General features: G+C 37.0%; 1 protein-coding gene across 2 annotated transcripts in view; it reads right to left on the bottom strand.

The window, feature by feature from the left end:
• The window catches only part of SIK2 (salt inducible kinase 2), a 122,296-nt gene that overhangs the window by 88,447 nt on the left and 10,809 nt on the right, over positions 1–23,040 (bottom strand). For both annotated transcript variants that reach the window (XM_016921974.3, XM_016921975.4), the window contains exons 2-3: positions 19,865–19,981; positions 15,820–15,883 (exon numbers count right to left, since the gene is read on the bottom strand). In XM_016921974.3, coding sequence (XP_016777463.1) covers positions 15,820–15,883; positions 19,865–19,981 — 181 coding nt within the window. The remainder of the gene's footprint in view (positions 1–15,819; positions 15,884–19,864; positions 19,982–23,040) is intronic.

Genomic DNA, 23,040 nt, shown 5'->3' with positions numbered 1-23,040 from the left:
GAATACTTTTACAAAAGTGGGTAATGGAGCAGTAGCAATAATTAGACTATTCACATATGAGAATAAAACAAAGGCATTTTCAGAAATACAAGAAAATAAATACAACAGAAATAAAAGGTCTTCAGCTATCTCACTTGGAGACCTCTTTCTGAAAGCAGAAAGACATTCACCAAAGCGAGAAGAAAAGATCCTCCCTATGTGGACTATGGTTTTTCCCATTTTATTTTAAGTAGGAAATCTACCTCTTTTATCACCATAATTAGCAGACAAAATCTACCTCTGGTTATCCCCTTTCACAAACAAAGAATTAGCTTTTTCTGAATTAATTTAATCTTACTGAAATTCCTTAATACAATGATTCACTTAATAGAAATTCATCCTGAAAGAAACAGAAAACTAGGGAACAAATGAAACACAGACTGCCAAAATCCTCACATTAATAGAATTCAGTTGGGTATGGTTATGGCCAAGATCAGAATAGCTGATGCTTCTCTCTCTCCCTTCACTGTAGCCTAGCTACAACTGCAGCTGCCAGACATGGGAGCAGCTCACTGCTCACAGTACAGAATGTCAGCTTTGAACCATAACTAACGGCAGGCTGCCAATAATCAGCAGGAGATAGCTGAAATCTAAAATGGAGGTTACCAGGAAAAATGGACTGCATTTCAGAAACTTGTCTATTTTATTAAGGCTTCTTATGCTTGTATTTCCAAACATATGAAGTTTAAAAACAATTTATTTAATCATCTCTGACAGATCCATTCCATTCTTCAAATCCATGTTGAAAAACTTAACTTTATTTCCTTCGATTTACAGACAACTATTTAGGCGTAGAAAGTTGACTGTGAACTCCACTAGAGCAGTGGTCAAGTTACTCATTTCCCTCCCTCCCTCCCTCCCTCTGCCCTCTCTCCCTCCTTACTCATTTCCCTCCCTCCCTCCCTCCCTTCCTTCCTCCCCCCTCCCTCCCTCCTTCCTTCCTTTCTCCCTTTCTTCCCTCCCTTCCCTTCTCTTCTCTTTTCTCTTTCTCTTTCTTTCTTTTTTCCCCAGCACATAAATCACTTACTAAACTCATATACCCCCTTTCATTTTTAGAACACACTGAGGTTCAGAAACATTATGTGGCTTACTCAAGGATGTTTATAGTAGAAGTCAATGGCGGAACTAGGACTACCACACACAGCTTACTCCTGACTTTTCTTTTAATGTCCGACCCAATTTAAACAAAGGTGGGAGGGAGAACAATAACAATTTTCTGAATCATGAATCATGCTGGCTCTTTCATGTGGTTACTAGTCTCTCTACAAGTTAACTAGAAAGATTTATAAATAATCCAATTAGATCTGACCTCTTCAAAGATAACCATTATACATATCTAATAAAAATTCAAAAGGAAAGATCCTAAATTTTACAGCCAAGGATAGTCTAATTTCATCTGCATGCATTCAACATTTGCATAACCCTTCTGAAGTACACACCAATTTAATATCTTTCTATGTTAACATCTACCATCCTCACACATGTGAAGCAAAGTTTGTCTGTAAATCTGCATAGCAGATCATGTTCAGTCCATAAAACCCATACAACATGTGCCCGGAATGTGATTGGAAAGGAAGACGGGGCAGATCATTATACCAATTCCACACTAACTTGATTTTATAATGAGGGCAATGGGAAGACACAGAAATATTTTAAGCAGAAAAATGACAAGAATCAGATCTGTATTACAGAAAGATCAATTTGATAGTAATATGGAGGATGGATTAGAAGAGGGACAAGTCTGGAGGCAAAAAGGACTTAGGTGTTGAAGTGATTCAAGTGAGAAATGATGGCAATCTGAATTAAAGCCATGATAGAAGATGTTGGAGAAGTAAGGACAGATTTAAGCAATACTGACGTGGGACCCTGGTTAATAATAAGTGGGAAAAAAAAAGAATTAAAACTTCGGTTCATACTGGCAAAATAAAGTGCAAAAAACCTTCAAAATTTATTTAAACTTGTAGTAGAAAACAAACGAACTACTTTCCTAGTACTACCTTCAGGCTGTGAAGATATTAACCAAAGACCACAAAAACTGTCCCTCAGGTTCTCTAAGTAACCAGTGTCCAAAGGTATTTTGGCTAAAACAAAGCCCTTTTTCAATTACCACAGCTGGCATCCTAGTATGTTACCACTGAAAGAGAAAGACAGGAAATGAATCAATAAACCCCAGGCATATGCTCAGCCTAGAAAGACACAGCATATCAAGGAGCAGAAATCTGTAAACAAAGACCCTGGGTAATTTAATTACCAGGCCAGAATCTGCTGACTGCCGGTTTAATTGTTTGAACAGTGCCCAAATTGTCTGACGAGGTGATCACCCTAAGATCTTTGTGCCATTTACTGCACATGACCACATGGATGAATATAAGAAATAGTTCTAAAGAATGTAGGAATAGTGAATAACTTTCATTAATCACACCTGTGATTCCAGAGGAAAAAATGTAGTTAAGGCCTTATTGTACTCATAAATAACCCAAGGACTCTTAAGCAAATTCATTTGCCATTCCATATTCCATGCTGCCAGACCAAGAAAATATTATCCTTCAGAGATGAGCACCAAATGCCATATAAGTCCTGGAGAACAAGTTACCCAGGTTAAATGCATATGTTCTTATTTACCATTATATTCTGAAAAGGTTACGTGAAGGGAGGTGTGGGAGTTAGAAGAAAAAGTAATTGTATGGTGGTAACTACCAGTAAGCACTCAAAAACTGCTCAGTATACTGGAGGAAGCCAATTTTCTCCCTTGATTCAGTTAGTATTTCCTCGTTCATGTTTATCTCGTGAAGAGTAAACCAACAGAAAACTCCTTTCAAAAACTGAACAAAGAAGTACCTCAGACTACTTAACCTGGCAGTGTTCTCCTGTTGGCTTCACTCGGTAAATAAGGTCTACAAGGCCAAAACAGACTATTACACCATTCATTCAACAGGTATTTGTAAAACACTTTGTATTGTGCTAAAGTCCTCAACAGAAGCTTACAATCTATTAAGAGATAAAAGATACACATGCAGACTTTAAATAACAGTGAAAGGCAGTGTGTAGATAAATTCTAAAATGAGTTGTGCAGGAAAGAGAACTACAGTGTTCTAATAAGAAATCAGTGTGGATAGAATTAATTGAGAAAAACTTGACTGAAGAGCTGGAACTTCAGTTAGAACTTTTAAACAGGCAGTATTTCAATAGGCAGAGAGCAAAGGGCTTTAGGGCTCCAGATCAACATGAGCACAGAGTTTGAATCAGAGATTTACATGTTCTATTTTGAGAATATGGAGATTAGCTTAGCTATGGGTTTTGTGGGAGTTAATTAGATTTGGTCATTAGATCTGGTAAGCAGTTCATTGGCCAGTTTCCAAAAGTACAGAAGACAGGAGCCCAAATGCTTCCTACTTCCATTATAGATAAGGAGGGAATACAGGACCAAAGCCACATATTAAATTAAGAGGAACAGTTATATTCACTGTACTTGACAAAACCATTAAATGCTTTCCCTGTTTCTATTCTTTACTGTTAATATATTAAATTAATAATATCCATCAAGATTCAATTCAATTAAATGACATGCTTAAGGAGATGAGGGGCGGGGCAGAAGAAACAGAAATGTGCAAAATCAGCAGACAGAAGCTTGTGAAGTTCAAAGAACTCTAAGGTGGCATATAATCAGTTAGTACATGAAGTCAGAATATGGCTTCAAGTCTTGGTTATGCCACCTACTTGCTTACTTGCTCTGTGACCCTGGGCAAATTGTGTAAGGTCTCTGTCCCTCAGTTTCTTCAATTGTAAAACCCATCTTATAAGGTTTCTGAGAGGATGAAATGACATAGTTTATGTACAGGACTGAACACAATGCCTGATACATGGTAAGAGTTCAAGAAATGATAATCTTTCTTGCTATTATTTTTAAGGGTAGGGTATATAGAGTGCAATGATCCTTGATGACCTTGTTAAGGATCCTGGACTTTACCCCAAAAGCAAGGGAAGTCCCTGAAAATTTTTAACAGGATCAAATTTTTATTTTAACAAGATGACTTACTTAGTACCTCTTATTAGAAATGCCAAAGGAAAATTTTATTCTAGAATTTACTACTAAGAAAAGTTTTGCTTTCTTCGAGGAAGAGGTACCGTTCTTTCTCTTAGATAAAATTCAGTAAATGCCTGCATCTTCTATTCACTTTGACAGCCACAAAGCTTGAAGCCAAATGTGAAGTTCTTAGGCCCTTATGTCCTGCATATTTGTGTTCCTTTTTCCTCCTGACAATTGTTTTCTACTTTTATATCTATTTTCTGATTCAATTCTTTCTTCTTATTTATATTCTAGAATTTTGGGGGTATTATTCTCCTTTGAAACTACTTCAACTCTTTGTGGAATGAGGTACAATATAATTAACTGAACAAAAATAAAGGATAACCATCAGAGCCTCATAATGCATGAATCACACACCGTAGATGCATTCCCAGCATGCCACCATAATTGCTCTTTTGGCGTAAGCCTAGTCAGATGGAGCAAGAAAACCAGATGGCACAAGAAGCCTCTCTATTCAAGAAGTAGAAGAGAAAAGTGCAAAGACCTAAGGCCTTCCTGGAATTAGTAGGGCACGGTTAAGGCAACTGTGCTAAGAGTAGAAGAGAAATTGAAAGTGGCAAGCTGCTGGGAGTTATGCACAGACTCAAGGCTAGAGTTTTAAATATTTTTAATATATAAATGTTGTTCCCTTAAAGTACTTGAACCTCTTCAGTCTCTCCACTGTTCTATTATTCCAGCTCATAAGGCCCTTTTGTTGCTTCACTTATCTCTCTCCTGAACTTGGATCTCACAATCAGCCTTTTCAACAATGACCTCTCTGACCACAGCAACTCTTACATGCATTTCATCTTCCACCATTCTAATCCTCAACCTGGGCCATTCATTCATATTGTCTACTTTTTCTCCTCTTGGATTGAAAAGCACTGCTGATGTGAGTCTACCATAAACTCCCTCACTGCTAATTATTGATCCTTTTATTCATCCCCTGACAATCATATGAGCACTGCTAGCTGTTCTAAACCTTTCTCTCACTACAGTGTCTAATGTACTGCCTTTCTCTGATGTCTCATCAGCTACACTACAGAATGAAATACCTCTATCTTGAATCAACAAACTCATCTTCCTTCTATTCTACCACAAAGAGCCTTTGTAGGCCAGATCCTTGGCACGATCTCTAATTATCATTGTAACTGCACCAATGCACACCTTTTCAGAGAAGGAGGAATTCCTCTCTTCTAAACTAATCATTCCCTCTGTGCCCTTAATCCCATTGTCTCTTGTCTACTCTGGGACCTTATTTCACCATCTCTTTCTTCCTGTCTACATTCTTTTCTTTTCTAGCTGTTTCAAACACCAAGACCACAACCAAAACCATTACATAATACTGAATCCTATGTAGACCCTATTACCTCTCAATTCTTTCCTTCCCTTCTTTCCACCTTGAGAACTTCAAAAGGTAGTTTTATAATATCTTTCTCCCTTTATCACCCATGCATCCTTAACCTCTTGAAATCTGGTTGTAGCTTCCAGTTTACTGAAAAGTACTTTCTTTGAAGTGACTGGTGATCTCTTAGTGACCAAATACCCCCACTTCATTCCAAGCTCCTTTGGCTAATCAGGAAAGAAACTGTCCATATTTCCCAAGCCACTCTTCTACTCCATCAATTCCTTTCTTCCACCTGCTTCTAATAAAAGGCATAACCAACTCACTTCTTAGCCTTCTTAATTCTGAAATCTCATTATTACAGCTTCATTGATCACTTCTATTCAGGTAATCCTCAAATCTATACTTCTATTACTAAACTCTCCTTTTTTTTTGAGAGAGACAAGGATTTACTGAAGTATGATTTATATACAATAAGATGCAAACTCTTAGATGGTTAACTATATGAGGTAATTGTATATTCTGTATAACCACCATTCAAAACAAAAATAAAACATTTCCATTTCCATCACCCAAGATAGTTCTCTCTTGTCCCTCTCCAGTCAGTTCTCCCCTCTCCCTGGAGGCAACTTTCCAGCTTTCATTACTATCCATTAGTGTTGACTGTTATAGAATTTCACGTAAATAGAACCATATATAATCTGTACTCTTTTGTGTCCAGCTTCTTTTACTTAGCACATGTCTGTAAGATGTATGCATGCTGTTGCATGCATAAATAGTTCATTTCCTTTTTGAATCATCTGCCTTTGTATTACTATACTACGATTTGTTCTGGATACATTTTCCCACTGATGGACATTTGGGTTGAGCCGACTTTGCGTGACTGTGAAAAAAGGCTGCTATAAAAATTTGCATTCTTCTCAAAATCGTTTTATGGACACTTGTTTTCATTTTTCTTGGGTAAATACCTAGGAATTGAATTGTTGTGTGATGGGGTATATGCATGTTTAACTTCATAAGAAACTGCCAAACAGTTCTCCCAACTGGTTGTACCATTTTACATTCCTACCAGCAATGTATGAGAGTTCTAGTTGCTTCACAGCCTAAAATTTATTGTTGTCAGTTTTTTCAATTTTAATCAGTCTAACTGATGTGAAATGATATCTCCCTGTGGTTTTTAATTTGCATTTCTCTGATGACTAAAAACATTGAGTAATTTTTCATGTGCTTTTTGGCCATTTGTATATCTTTTGTCTGGTTCCAGTCTTTTGTCCATTGTTAAATTGGGTTGTCTTTTTATTGTTGAATTTAATTATCTGTTGAATTTCATTTGCTCCCATATTTTCAACTATCAATTGTCCGTAGCAAACTAACTGTCCTGATATTATCTCCAAACCATACTTAAAATCTAATTTGTCATTTTTTACTCTGAAAACAGACTTAGGCACTACTGTCAACCACACCACAGTATTCTTCAATCATGTTTACACTTTAAATCCTAACTTGGTGTTTGCTTCTTGACACTCAGCAGGAATTCTTGACAGGTGCTAAAGTATAATTACTAACAGTACAGGCTCTAGGATTGCCTGGTTCAAATCCAGAGTCTGTTGCTTATTTGCTGTGTGACTTTGGACAAATTACTGAATCTTTCAGTACCTACCTTGTAAGTTTTTTGTAAGGTTTTTAAAAATAAATCAAGTACTTTAGACAGTACCCAACAAAAAGATAGTGCTCAATAAATAACAGTAGTTGTTATTTTTAGAATTAGAAATGCCTCTTGCTTAAAACCTTTTCTCATGATTCTGACAACTAACATCTTAACCCAAACATTCAGCCTCTCACATCTAAACAATTAAAGTAGTCTCCTAAATGGCTTCTTTTCTCCTCCTCTAATTCAGCTGACACACCACTGCTGGATTTATCTTCCTAAAAAACTCCCTTATAGGCATCATCACTTCCTGGCTCTCAGATGGCCATTCTAATAAAGATCCTAACCCCTTCTCCTACTCCTAATACTTAAGGTTTCCCACAACTGATCTTTATACGACTCTCTAAAATATGCCTCTTACATATAGGGATAGGGGAAGAATCCAAGAGATTCAAAAGATTGTGTCTAAAATAGAAAAAAAAATCCAGAAATACCAGTACAAGCACATTATTTAGGGAAATGAAGGTAGGTTTAAATTAGTCAGCTAAAATAAATGAAAGTAGGCCAGTTGCAGTGGCTCACACCTGTAATCCCAGTGCTTTGGGAGGCTGAGGCATGTGGATTACTTGAACCCAGGAGCTGGAGACCAGCCTGGGCATCATGGCAAGATCCCATCTCTACAAAAAAATTTAAAAATTAGCCTGGCATGGTGGCACACACTTGTAGTCCCAGCTACTTAGGAGGCTGAGGCAGGAGGATTGCTTGAGCCCAGGAGGTCGAGGCTGCAGTGAACTGTGATTGCGCCACTGCACTCCAGAATGGGTGACAGAGTGAGATCCTGTCTCAAAAAAGAAAGAAAGAAAGAAAGATATGAAAGCGGTTGCCTCTAAAGAGGAGAAAATGGGGGAGGAGTGGCAGGAGCATGGGGACTGTATCATCCGTAACAAACTTTGCACAATTATTTGACTCCTTAAACTAATACTAGTAAATGTTTAACTTTTGCAAAAATAAAAACTTGGAAGATAGATAAGCCCAAGAGACACAAACAGAAAGAAAGGAAGGTTGGTTTATAATGAAGCAGACACTATACTCGGCAATTTGGTTGTCCATACCTACGGATAATATTAAATAAATAGACCTATGCAAGGAATAGTTGGACACATCCATTCACTTAGGGCAGCTACCCTATTTGCAAACTGAGGAGTTTGGATTTTATCCAATGAGCAATAGGAAGGTGAGTGAAAGTTACTGAACACAGTTGTAATATAATAAAAATAATACTTTAGGAAGATTAAACAGGAATTATATAAAATGTATTTGACTAGAGAAGAAAGAGGGAATGGTAAAACATGAAGGATTCGCTAATTAAGACATGAAGTGATGAAAGCTTAGGGCAGGGTGATGACTGGGGAAACAGAAGGATTTAATTTCAAGTCATTTTGCAAGAACAGAGTATGATCTGCTGGCCAACTAAATACAAAACTAAGAATGAAAAAAACATTGGGAACATAACACCCTCCCAGCACAGAGTAAGCAATAAAGGAATACTTGTAAAGTTAAATAAAGACTGACTCTGAAGTTATAAACCTGAAATCTTAATATACAGTTCAAAGTACAAAGTTAACTACTGTTTATCTATGGTTTTTTTTCCATCTAAGTCTCCAATTGGTTTAAAACATTTTGGGCTTAATTCACTTAAAATCTTATACAGCAGTCCCCGCTTATCTGCAGGGGCTGTGTTCTAAGACCTCCAGTGGATGCCTGAAACTGCAGACAGTACCAAACCTTATATGTACTATGTTTTCTCCTGGATAAACATACCTATGATAAAGCTAATTTGTAAATTAGGCACAGTAAGAGGTTAACAACAACAATACTAAAATAGAACAATTATAACAATATACTGTAATAAAAGGTATATGAATGTGGTCTCTCACAAAATATCTTAATATTTTCAGGCCATAGTTGACCTCAGGTAAGTGAAACCGCTGAAAGTCCCCTCTGATAGGGGGGACTAATGTACATATTTTTCACTACTTGATTAATGTTATTTGGATGGAATCTTCTCATTTCTATTTTAGTATCTTCATGGGCTCCATGTCAGAAACGGGCTGGCTACCAGACCATTCCGTGCTTGTGCCTACCTGAATCTACAGTTTACTATGCTTTTTCTTCCCTATATATTTCATATATAGGCAACAATTTTTTGCCCATTTACATCTTAGTTTCTCCTAGGCTCCCTGTGCCTCCCGCCTTCTTAGTTGGATTCCTTATCCTTACCCTTCTTGGGCACCAATCTCTTTTTCTTCTACCTTCAACTCTTGGCATAATGCCCAACTCTTTCAACTGACCACATGGAAAAATTAAAACAGGGTTGCTGTGTAACATTAAAACAGCTCTGAAGCATGGAGCAGTATAAGGAATCTTCCTTATAAAGAGTAATTAAGAGCAAGGCATGTTTAAGGGCCCATGGTAATAAAGTACATGATAACAGAGTACAGTACACTGAGCATTAATCCTTCTACTGAAAACTGTTTGCAGGCCATTACCTTGTTTTCAAAATTACTTTTTTTTTTTTTGGTAATTAATGGTCATTACTAGAAAACTCAGAAAATAAATAAAAGCAACATGATTACGTTTGTGATTCAGAAAGACAATTCTGAAGAAAATGAAAAATAGAACAGTTAGGAGATAATGACACAACATACAGAGAAGGAAGAGTGAGGACCCTAACCTGAGGCATTAACAGTGGTTATAGAGATGGGGACCTCCTAGAGAAATACTTAGGAAGTAGAATAGGCAGGATTCAAAACCTCATTCAGGTAGGAAGGAAAAGGAATCAATACTGACATCAAGGTTTCCAGTTTAAGCCAAGTAAGGGAAAAGAGAAATAGTTTTGTAAAAAAAAAAAAAAAAGATCATGAGTTCTGCTGGGCTTCAAGCTGTATGACAAAGTCAAGGCAAATAAAAACAAATTGAACTAAATGATCTCCACATCTCCTTTAAATTCAGCTTCTTCCCTTCCAAACTAGTGAAGACTATCCAAAGATTTCATGATCTTTTTAAATTAATTCTATTACTCATTATCTTCAATGGTCAAGAAATTAACTGTACCCAAGAGTGGAAAATAAGATAATAGCATTCAGCAAGAAAGAACAATTTAGACTATCCTATTTTCATAGAAATGATGCCTAACATGTAACAGCTATTTCTACTTTACTTGTAAAACTACAGTCCAAAGCTTTAAAAATGTTCCAATGGGCAAAGGCTTAAAAATCCTTCTCTTGACTCATTGCCTCTACCTACTACCTCATTTCTTTTTTCCCTTTTTGCAGCAGAACTCCTTGAAAGGGTTGTCTATTTTGCTCTCTCCATTTTTCTTCTCTCATTTGCTCTGTAAGCCCCTTCAATCTAGCTTTTGGCCCAGTCACTCCACCAAAACTGCTCTTACCAAACTGCAGTATACAATAGTCAACTGTCATTCCTCATCATTTTTGATCTATCGGCATCATTTGTCACAGATGTTCACTTGATCCTTCTGAGAATACTTTGGTCACTTGGTTTCTAGGATACCACATTCTCTTGGTTTTCTTCCTCCTCTGTCTCTTCTGCTAGTTTCTCCTCTTTTCTAAATCTTTTAATGTTTAAATGCCTCAGGGATCAGATCTTGGCCTCTTCCATAATTATACCTATTACTTAGGTAGTCTCCACCTGTCGAGAAGTCCTACTGATTGTACTTCAAAATATATTCTGAGTTTGACCACTTAGGACTACCTGTACTGCTACTCCCCGGTCTGGGCTGTCAACACCCCTCACTGGAACTACTCCAACAGCTTCCTACCTGGTTTCCCTGTCTCCACCCTTTCCCATTCTCAACACAGCAGCCAGAGTGATGCTTTTAAAATGATACATTAGATGCAGTCACTTCTGTGCTGAAATCCAGCCGAAAATGGTTCCCTAATTTTATTCATGTAAGAGTCAAAATCCTTCTAATGGCCTACACAATGCCCCCAAATCTGCCCTACTCCTGCCTCTCATTTACCCTCTGACCTCCTCTTCTACTGTTCTTCCTCCTTGCTCTTCTCTCTTGCTTGCTCCTCTTGAGCCATACTGGCCTCCCTGTTACCCCTTCGACACACCAAGCACGCTGCTGCCTCAGGGATTTGCATTTATTCTTCCCTCTCCCTGGGTAATCTCTGTTCTACCATATCGACATGACTGTGCTTTAAAGTCTGTGCTCAAATGCCAGCGAGGCCTTCTCTGACACTCTATTTAATGTTGCAATCAACTCCCATGCCTCCCAACCAACCAGCCTCTGACCACTCTATTTAATGTTGCAATCAACTCCCATGCCTCCCAACCAACCAGCCTTGCTTTATTATTTACATAGCACTCATCACTATCTAATCTACTACATAATTCAGCTATTTTGTTTCTCTCTCCCAAACTAGAATGTAAAAGAGTAGAGATTTTTGTCTATTTTCTTCATTGCAGTTTTCTTACCACATAACAGTATGTGACAAGTAGTTGGTTTTCAATAAGGATTTCTTGAAAGACTGAATAAATGAATGAATGAATAAGTGAATGTAAGAAATAGGAAAGAAAGGCAAGAAAAATAAAATGAATAAAGAGGAAAAAGGGAAGAAAAGGAAAGAAACCTGCCCAAAGTAATGTTAACAATTAATATGGTATAGCCGGCATTGTAAATCAGATTTGCTTAGCTTCAAAGCCCATAACAGTCTATTATAGCATCAGTCAAGATGCTGCTAGCTAAAACAAATATTTTAAGAATTAAAATAAGCTTATTAAGTAGTAGCATAAAAAAGAAAAAATTAAGCAAAAGAGGGAAACAGACATCTTTTCTGAAATACAATGAGTTTAGTCAGAACTATTTATTTAGAATCCAACTGCAAATAGTGTATTTTTCAAAACTATAGAAGTGCATATGGTTCTTTCTCTTTAAAATATCTTAAATTAATAACACATTTGAAAGGACTAAATAATTCTGCTTTTGGCTAAGATAGATTTGTCCTCCAGCCTGAAACAACCTTCCCATCTCCAACAACAAAAATACAAAATACATGAGAGAATGCTTTATAAGACACTGGACATCAGGCAAAGGAAAGTGAACTCTGAGCAACAGGTGACAAATGAGGCGAGACCCATGAATGTTCCAACTAATGCCTTGAGAGAATCTCTACACCACAGCACAGGGAGGGGAAACCCAGGTGTGGCCCAGCAATGTCTTTGAGTTGAGTAGACAATGCTGAGAGTCCCAGATAAGAGTGAGCTACACACAGAAAGAAGTCCAAAGGTCTGCAGAGGGATCCGTCCCTTGAGCACTCAGGAGAGTCCTGATTGGCTCACGTGTGAGGGAAAACCACCAGAGGCCAGAGAAAAAACCATCTGAGAGGCTGAGAGAGAACACTGCCTGGTGCTTACACAAAGCCAGGAATGGTGCCTGTTCCTACTTGTCAGGCCAAAAAACCTCAGCATTCATGGGGCATTGAGTAGAGTACTCAGAAGTGGGAAGTAACTAGACCCAGACTGAGCACTGTTTCAATTATGAAGGCAAGACCCAAGTGGATCAAACTGTTTCCAAGTAGCTTAACTGCATCCCAGAACAAAGTTCAAGAAAACCTAAAGTAACACAAAAATATGTGGTGCTCAAGGTAAAATTGGCAATGTCTAGCATCCAATCAAAGACTACCAGACATGTAATGAAATAGGAAAATGTAACCAAAACTGAAGAGAAACATCAACCAATCAAAACCAACCTAGAACTGACAGAGATGCTGGAAATCAGCAGACATGGACATTAAAAATTATCATAACTGGATTCTAGATGTTCAGAAAGCTCAGTAAAGACATGGAAGGCATTAAAAAACAGTCCTAGTCAAGTTTATAGAAAAGAATACTACAATGTCTGAGATGACAAATACACTGGATGGGATTAATGGCAGAAGAAAAGATTCGTGAATTTAAAGACAGAAATAGCAACTACTCAACATGAAATAGAAAAAAAGGAATTTTTTAAAAATGGAAAAGAGCATCAGTGAGCTGTGGGGCAATTTCAAACAGTTTAATATACATTTGACTGGAATATCTGAAGGAGAAGAGAGGGGGTGGAAGAGAAAAATTAGTTAGAAAATAATGGCTGAAAAATATCCAAATTTGATGAAAAGAGTATAGTCACAGATCCAAAAAGCTCAATGAACACCAAACATAAGAATCATGAAGAAAACCACACAAAGGCTCATCATAATGAAATTGTTGAAACCAGTGGTAAATAGAAAGCCTTAAAAGCAGCCAGAGAAAAAAGGCACATTATATACACAGGAATAAAGAAAAAGATAACAGTGGTTTTTTTGTCAGAAACAGTGCAAATGGGAAGACAGTGAAGCAACATATTTAAAGTACTGAAAGAAAAAAAGTCCATTTAGAATTCTATACCTAGTACAAATATCTTTCAAAAACAAAGACAAAAATAAAGACTACTTTAGACATATAAAAGCTGAAATATTTCATCACCAGCAGATCTGTGCTACAAGAAACACTAAAGAAAATCCTTCAGATGCCAGGTGCAGTGGCTCACGCCTGTAATCCCAGCACTTTGGGAGGCTGAGGTGGGCGGATCACGACGTCAGGTGATCGAGACCATCCTGGCTAACATGGTGAAACCCCGTCTCTACTAAAATACAAAAAATTAGCCGGGTGTGGTGGTGGGCGCCTGTAGGACCAGTTATTTGGGAGGCTGAGGCAGGAGAATGGCGTGAACCCGGGAGGCGGAGCTTGCAGTGAGCTGAGATCGCGCCACTGCACTCCAGCCTGGGCGACAGAGCAAGACTCTGCCTCAAAAAAAAAAAAGAAAAGAAAAGAAAATCCTTCAGACAAAAGAAAAATGACATTAGATAAAAATATATACATACATATGAATGCAGAAATGGTAGCTGCATTGATAAATAGATGCAATTTTCAAAAAATATGGAAATCTCTTGAAAAGATAATTGTTTAAAGAAAAAGGTAGCTACACTGATAGATAATTTTCAAAAAATGTGGAAATCTCTTTAAAAGATAATTGTTTAAAGAAAAATAGCACTGTATTATGTTTTATAAAATACGTTTAAGTAAAATATGACAACAAGAACATAAAGGCCAGGAGGGGCAAAAGAGAAGTACACTGATGTAAGGTTTTTTTTTTTAATTGAGATGAAATCTCACTCTGTCGCCCAGGCTAAAGTACAGTGGTGTGGTCGTGGCTCACTGCAGCCTCCGCCTCCGAGTTCAAGTGACTCTCCTGCCTCAGCCTGCCTAGTAGCTGGGATTACAGGCATGCACTACCACACCTAGCTAATTTTTGTATTTTTAGTAGGGAGGGGTTTCACCATGTTGGCCAGGCTGGTCTTGAACTCCTGACCTCAGGTGATCCACCCACCTTGACCTCCTAAAAGTGCTGGGATTACAGGTGTGAGCCACTGTGCCCAGCCAAGGTTCTTATATTATATGCGAAGTGGTAAGTATTACCTGAAGGTAGACTGTGTAGACCTGTATACGAATGTACATAGTAACTTATGTATAATAGCCAAAAACTGAAACCAACCCAAATGTCTATCAATAGATAGATGAATGAATAAGCAAACTGGGGTATATTCATATAATATAATACTACTTGCAATAAAAAGAAATTATATGTTGATATATACAATAAAATGGGATGAATCTCAAAATAATTATAGTAAAGGAAAGAAGCTAGACCAAAAAAAGAATATATCCTGTATGATTACATTTGAGTATATCCTGTATAATTCCATTTATATAAAACTCCAAAAGATACAAACTGATCCATAATGACAAAAAACAGGTCAGTGGTTTTTTGGGTGTCAGATGGGGCAAAAAAGTTACAAAGAGGGCACAAAGAAACTTCTGGAAGTGATGGATATTTTGACTGTGCTGACTGTTTCACAAACGTGTATCAAAACATTAAATTGTACGCATTAAATACGTGTAATTTACTACATATGAATTATTCTTCAATAAAGCTGCTTAAAAAACAATTTTGGACTTTAAGTTAAGAACAAAAAAGATTTAGATACCTACAGTGCTCTGGTTCCACACAGTAAAAATAAATAGATATTTTAGGTGAAAGCCAGAATAAAATATTTAAATTTTTTTTAAAGTTCGAATGAATCATAAACACCAATCAAATACTTTCTTACTAGAGATAAAGGAATCAAGTCCCAGAGAGGTTTAGTGATTTGCCTGAGGTCTTACACCTATAGTGAATACTTTACTAAACTGTAAGATCCACAATAACAGAGATTGTGCTATTTAGGTCACTAGAGTATCCCCATTACCTAGTACAATGCCTGGGACATAGTAGAAGCTTAATAAATATTTGCTGACTAATCTTTCCATAGAAAAGAAAGGTAAAAAGGAAGATAAAAAGAAAGAAAATATCCTTTGCAATATGACTAAAAGTTCCTCCATATGTTTGATTCTCCAGTCTCTAATAGAGATGACAGAAGTAGTACCTTTAATATAATAAATACAAGGAAATAAGTTATATTTCATATTTTAGGTTACTGAATATTTTCTAACACTTAATTTTTTTTCACTTATATTACCAACACTTAAATAAGCAGAAAATTAACAGAAAATATCCCATTCATGCAGATTAGTGAATTTTTCAAATTAATAGAAAATTTAAAGGAAAAAGCTTACCAAAAATTTCTCCATTTTTGGCATATTCTGTCACAAGGTACAACATACTTTTGGTCTCCATTACCTATTGATAAATAATTCCATATTAGTAGACAGAAATGTACTGGAATTTTCCACAATATTCTATCGAGTTACCTAAATTGAAACTACTAATAAAAGAATCACAGTTATGAACAATTCCGAAGATGGCTAAGTTCATAAGCCTGACAATATCCTTCTGATTAATGTGTTTGTGAAAAATTGAGATCCTTGCTCTTCTAAGTGTGGTCCTTGGACCAGCAGTAGTAGCACTATTCAACCACCTGTAAGAAATGCAGAATTCCAGGCCCCATCCCAGACATACTGAATTGGAATTTACATTTTAACAAAACTGCCAAGTGATTTTTATGTACATTAAAGTTTGAGAAGTAGTAGTATAGATAATATAAGTTTTGAAGATCTACTTTTCAACATCTCCTCACTGACGTTTCTAGTCCTATGTTATCATGGTAGATTCCGATTAAAAGAATAAAAAAATAGAGTACTTTAGTTTACCTGGTTGGTAGCCTAGCTAATCTGGCACAATGTGATATTCCTTGTACTATACTTTAATATTGTTACAAAGTACTCTAATTGTTTAAAAGTTTCATATTCATAGCTCTACTGTGAAATACTTTTATTTAAATGCATTTTTCTAGATTCGGAATGAAGTGTGTCATCGTCATAAATCTGATTTTTCAAACTACACTAAATAGAAGTCTATTTAGAAAGAAAATGAGGCTGGGTGTGGTGGCTCACACCTGTAATCCCAGCTCTTTGGGAGGTCAAGGTGGGCAGATCACTTGAGGTCAGGAGTTCGACACCAGCCTGGCCAACATGGCAAAACCCCGTCTCTACTAAAAAATACAAAAATTAGCCAGGTGTGGTGGTGTGCACCTGTGATCCCAGCTACTTGGGAGGCTGAGGTGGGAGAGCTGCTTGTATCTGGGCGACAGATGAAAACTATGTCTCAAAAAAAATAAATATATAAAAATAAATACAAATAGAATAAAAAGAAAATGAGTGTTTAGATTCAAGATGAACAATTTTTAGAGTGTTTCTCTGTAATACTCTTAACTGCTATCTACTGAAAGGAAGAAAATTAATTTTGTTCTAAGATGTAGGTTTAAGACTATTCTCCACGAGGTCAGAAAACTAAAAGCTACCTATAGTTTGGGCCTAAACAAATCAGTAAATCAACTGTAACCAATTATTTACCTCAAATAGATAGAATTAATATGCAAATTATGTTAGTTTTATCCTCGGTCTAGTTTATGGTTAATCAGAGACTTTGAAGAATATAATTAGTTTCTTAGAAGTATCTTCTTCAGGAATTAAAAAAACAATGGCTAGGCATGGGTGGCTCATTCCTGTAATCCCAGCACTTTGAGAGGCCAACGTGGGAGGCTCACTTGAGCCCAGAAGTTTGAGAACAGCCTGGGCAACATAGTGAGATCCTGTCTCTGCAAAAAATATTAAAAAATGAGCCAGGTATAGTGGCATGTGCTTGTAGTCCCAGCTACTTGGGGAGGGGTTGAGGCAGGAAGATCACTTGAGTCCATGAGTTTGAAGCTGCAGTGAGCTATGATTGTGCCATTGCACCCCACGCTGGGTGACAGAGCAAGACGTTTTCTTTAAAAAAAAAAATTAATAATTTTTTTTAAGTTTAAAGGGAGAAGTAATCTGAATTAATTAATTATTTATTTATTTTTAGAGATGGGATCTCTGTGTTACCCAGGCTAAAGTACAGTGGCTATTCACAGGTGCAATTAAGGTGTACTACAGCCTGGAACTCCTTGGCTCAAGAGACCCTCCTGCTTCAGCCTCCCCAGTAGCTGGGACTACATGTCACTGCACTGGGCTAATCTGATATAAATTTGACCTAAGAGGCCTCTGTAGTTTTAGTATTTTTAGGAAATGCTTTGAGTGACACATCATAGTCTCTCATTCTCAGGAGGCATATCATAAACCAATGGTCTTCACATTTTTTAAATTGAAAATCTCTATCAATAAAAGTTGTTTAAAGCAGAGGTTCCTAACCGCCGGGTCACAGACTGGTACAGTCCGTGGCCTGTTAGGAAACGGGCCACACCGTGAAGCTTCATCTGTATTTACAGCGGCTCCCCATTGCTCCCATTACCACCTGAGCTCCACCTCCCATCAGATCAGCAGTGGCATTAAATTCTCATAGGAGTGGGAACCCTATTGTGAACTGTACATGTGAGGGATCTAGGATTCACACTCCTTATGAGAATCTAATGCTGAGGTAGAATAATTGCCTTCCACGAAACTGGTCCCTGGTGCCAAAAAAGTTGGGCACCACTGGTTTAGAGCCAAACACACTGTCATGCACTTGTAGTCCTAGCTGAAGCGGGAGGATCCTTTGAGCCCAGGAGTTCAAGGCCAGTCTGGGCAACAACAGTGAGACCCTCTCTCTAAAAAAAATAAAATACAATAAACATGATTCCTATGGGAATCCATTAAAAATAAAGTTGCCAAATATATGTGTGTGTGTATATATATATACACACACACACATACACAAACACACATGGCACATATGGTGACATGTATATATACACACACATTGCATACATGTGCCATTGTATAAATATTATGTACATTATAAAATATACACAACAAAACAAATATAAAAAATAAACATAACTAGAGGTTCTGATATTTTCTTCTTATACTCCCAAGCACATTTGTGCTAATCTATTTGAATGCACATACTGGTGTGCCAGTAAACCAGCTTTCTGACAAAAAATAAAAAGGTCCTGATTTGTAAGCCAGTTTCTGTGATGTAAATCTTCCTACCAATGCAGATTTTGAGCTACTAACATCATGTTAATTGGCTTGCAAAGCTTCTGAAAGTTTAACAACCAGCTCTCAACAAGCCGGTACAGGCGGAGTCCAGCATACCATGGGCATACACATCACACTCTGGAGATCAAAGTCATGGGCCAGGATAATGGAACATTTCAGTTTAAAAAGAGCTTTTCAACAGAAAAATTCTACATGTTAAGAAATAATTGTTTTCAATATTTTGTACTATATTATCCTTCTTAAACATGAATTACTCGTTAAAAATTTGAGAAAAACACTCCTTTTAAAAACCATGGCTGGTTGGTGGGTGCACTAAAAGCCCAGACTTCACCACTATGCAATATAGCCAGGTAACAAAACTGCACCTGTACCCCCTAAAGCTATAAAAAACAATGAAAAACAATGACAACAAACCCCATGGCTTACACTTAAAATGAGTTCAATTTATTTTACAAAAATTATTATAACAAAGTTGATTTTTTAAAAAAAGCAAATTTATTTTATCTACTAAAATAAGCCAAATAATTAAATAAATACAGTCCTATGTATGACAAAGTATGTCACTGAATAATATACTAGTTTAGTGGTTGTATTTTCATAAAACATACAGTATCCTTTTTAAATGAGCAAAACTGCCACATCCTTATTAGGCAGTAGCACCAAAACTCTGCAGTTAAAAAGCAGAGTATCATACATTGTAAACTTCTTTTTTTTTTTTTTTTTTTAAGAGACAGTGTCTCACTTTGTCACCCAGGCTAAAGTGTAGTGGTATGATATAGCTCACCGCAACCTCAAGCAATCCTCCTGCCTCAACCTCCCAAGTAGCTGGGACTACAGATGTGCACCACCACGCCAGGCTAATATTTGTATATATATATTTTTTGGTAGAGATGGGGTTTCACCATGTTGCCCAGGCTGGACTCAAGTAATCTTCCCTGCTCAGCCTCCCAAACTGTTGGGATTACAAGTGTGAGCCCACACTGCAAACTTTTAAAACAACTTGCAGTCTGAGAGATGACTTAAGATTTCTGATTTTTAAGTTTAAAGACAATATAGAAAAATGGTGTACTTAGTAACAAATAGCATACATTTATTTTCTTTCATTGATTAGAAAAACAAATATAAGAAGAAAAATCATGACACGAAATAGAGAACTATCTTGTGGATTGAATGGAGATAGTGTTAGGCTGAGTCATACCTGATAAAGTTTGATTATGTGAGGGTGGTCTAACATTTTCATTATTTGTACTTCTCGGTAGATTTTCTCAAGGTTCACTGCATCCAGCTGAGACTTATCGATTATTTTTATTGCCACCTGCATCCCAGAACACAAATAAATACAATTAGTATACAATAGTTAACATTTTCTAGTTAAGAATCCTGTCAATAAATGACATGAGACTTCACCTGTAGGTTCCTGACACTGATGATAGCAGTTTAAATTCAATGTTCATTCATTCAACAAATATTTCTTAAACTAATACCATGTGTAAGGCAGTAGATGTTGTTTGGCAGTGTCTTTAGTGTGCTATGAAGAATAATTCAAAAACATGTTTCTCTTTCAGTACAATGGTAATGTCTTTTTTCTCCTGTACAAACTGAAAAAATAAAATCTTTATTTGATTAAATTAGTAGCTATATCAACTAGTTATCCTGCTGTGAAGTACCTATAAACAAATGATCAGCAAAGTAGAAGACAGTTTGGAAGATAGTTTCTGTTGCACTGAAATACTATTTTCCTAGAAAAGCAAGTGATAAGTTTCAAATAATACAGACAAAAAGCTGAATATAAAATATTAAAACTCATTACATGAGAAAATACAATTGGACTTTCTTTTAAAAATTGAAGTGCAAAAACTAAAATGTTAGTAACTGCACTAAAATTTAACTTTGTAAAAGGAATTTTATTTCAGAAACTGTGACTTCATTCTGTTATAACTAGAGAGGAGCCCAAACAATTCCAAGGTTAATAATTTGAAGGGATTACATATGAAGGTGAATGACTAGGTAGGCAGAAATCAATGATTACACACATTTTTTTCATGCAATTAAAAAGAACTAATTTATTAAAATTAGTAGATATTTGGTTGGAAAATAAAGCATTCTGATTTAAATAAATTTTTCAGATAATTGGGAATCACCCCAATTTAATTATCAGTTTTGAAAAAACTCTAAAATGTACTTCAAGTTATATCAAAGGGTATTCTAAACATAATTTAGCCTTATGTTATTGTTTCAGGGTAACTTTTCTTGTTTTTTTTTTTTTTTAATGCAGATGGGGTCTCATTATGTTGACCAGGCTGGCCTTGAATTCCTGGCCTCAAGCAATCCTCCCTTTTCAGCCTCCCAAAGTGCTGGGATTACAGGTGTGAGCCACCATGCCTGGCCTCAGGAAAACTTTTATTTATTTATTTATTTATTGATACAGAGTCTCCCTCTGTGGCCTAGGCTACAGTGCAGTGGCACGATCTTGGCTCACTGCAACCTCCGCCTCCTGGGTTCAAGTGATTCTCCTGCCTCAGCTTCCCAAGTAGCTGGGATTACAGGTGTGTGCCACCACGTCTGGCTAATTTTTGTATTTTTGGTAGAGATGGGGTTTCACCACATTGGCCAGGCTGGTCTTGAACTCCTCACTTCAGGTGATCCGCCCACCTCGACCTCCCAAAGTGCTGGGATTTCAGGCGTGAGCCACTGTGCCCAGCCGAGGATAACTTTTAATATCAGCAATTGCACATGCTATGACAGCTCAATGCTTCCAAAAGGTATCCAATAAAATAGGACTCAGCTTGCCATTTCACATAATTCCCACAGTCTCCTGTTCATACAATTACAGTTAACCCTGAACAACATGGGTTTTAACTGTGTGGGTTCACTGATACACAAATTTTCTTCCACCACTAAGACAGCAAGACCAACTTCTCTTCTTTCTCCTCCTCCTCAGCCCACTCAATGTGAAGATAATGAGGATGGAGACCTTTATGATCCACTTCACTTAATGAGTAATAAATGTATTTTCCTTGTGATTTTCTTAACATTTTCTTTTCCCTAGTTTACTTTATTATAAGAATAAAGTATATAATGCATGTAACATACAAAACATGTGTTAATGGACTGTTTCTGTTATTGGTAAGGCTTCCAGTGAACAGAAGGCTATTAGTTAAATTTTGGGGGAGTCAGGCTGGGCGCTGTGGCTCATGCCTGTAATCCCAACACTTTGGAAGGCCGAGGCAGGCTGATCATTTGAGGTCAGGAGTTTCAGACCAGCCTGGCCAACATGGTGAAACGCTGTCTCTACTAAAAACATAAAAATTAGCTAGGCATGGTGGTGGGTGCCTGTAATCCCAGGTTGACCTGGGAGACTGAGGCAGGAGAATCGCTTGAACCTGGGAGGCAGAGGTTGCAATGAGCCAAGATCGTGCCACTGCGCTCCAGTCTGGGCGACAGAGCGAGACTCTGTCAAAAAAAAAAAAAAATGGGGGGAGAGTCAAAAAGTTATACTTTCAACTGACCCCCGAGGGGGTCAGTTCCCCTAACCTCTGCCTTGTTCAAGGGTCAAATGTAATGTTTTTCTTCTTTCTTTATGGCTGCTCTATCCTTTGCTGTTATGTCCTAAAGCTCTACTGTAAGTTTTACTTCTTACCTTTCTCTATTTCTAACTTGCTGTCCACAGGTTGTTTCCTGATTTGAATTAATTGTAGAACTCTGCAAGCTTCCCAGGGGAAATCCGATTACTAAACATAATGTATAAAATTAAATTTATTGCCTAAGAATAAAAGCTTCTTTTCTAGGGAGTAAAGTACATAGGTTCTGTGATAGCTCTTTTCATTATGTTTGGTGGTGTTTTAATTATTACCGTAATGAAAATATTCTAGAAAGTAAAACTTTGACTGCTAGGCAAGTAGAACGATTAATATTATATACTCGCTATTAGAAATATTATTGGACCACCTCAAACCTAAATACATTTAAAGAAACCCCCCTCAATGAAGAGTATGATACAATCCATTATTATCCATTATTTTGGGTAACTTTGGGTAACAGCTGCCAGATAAAAGGATAAGTGTATAATTGAATATCCTCAATATTCCTTAGGAAGATCACATCAAGTTTCACAGACATGCATATTTTGAAGAAAATGTCTTACCCTACAATTTCAGGAGTGAGTCTAGATATCAGCACCCCCTGCCCCCAAGAAAAAGCTTTTATAATGAGATGGGTCACAACCATCTAATAGAAGAAGATGGAAAGAAGGGATTATGGTTTTTAAAAACCCAGCATGATTCCTATCATGAGACAATTTTATAATGCAAATATCTTGAGTGTCATATTTAATGGGATGAAAGAGTTTAGATATTAAATATCAATTAAAGCAAG

The sequence above is a fragment of the Pan troglodytes genome, chromosome 9, assembly GCF_028858775.2.
Source record: "Pan troglodytes isolate AG18354 chromosome 9, NHGRI_mPanTro3-v2.0_pri, whole genome shotgun sequence".
NCBI lineage: Eukaryota > Metazoa > Chordata > Mammalia > Primates > Hominidae > Pan > Pan troglodytes.
The sequence above is the reverse complement of the archived record's forward strand: the minus strand, read 5'-3'. Positions and strand labels throughout refer to the sequence as shown.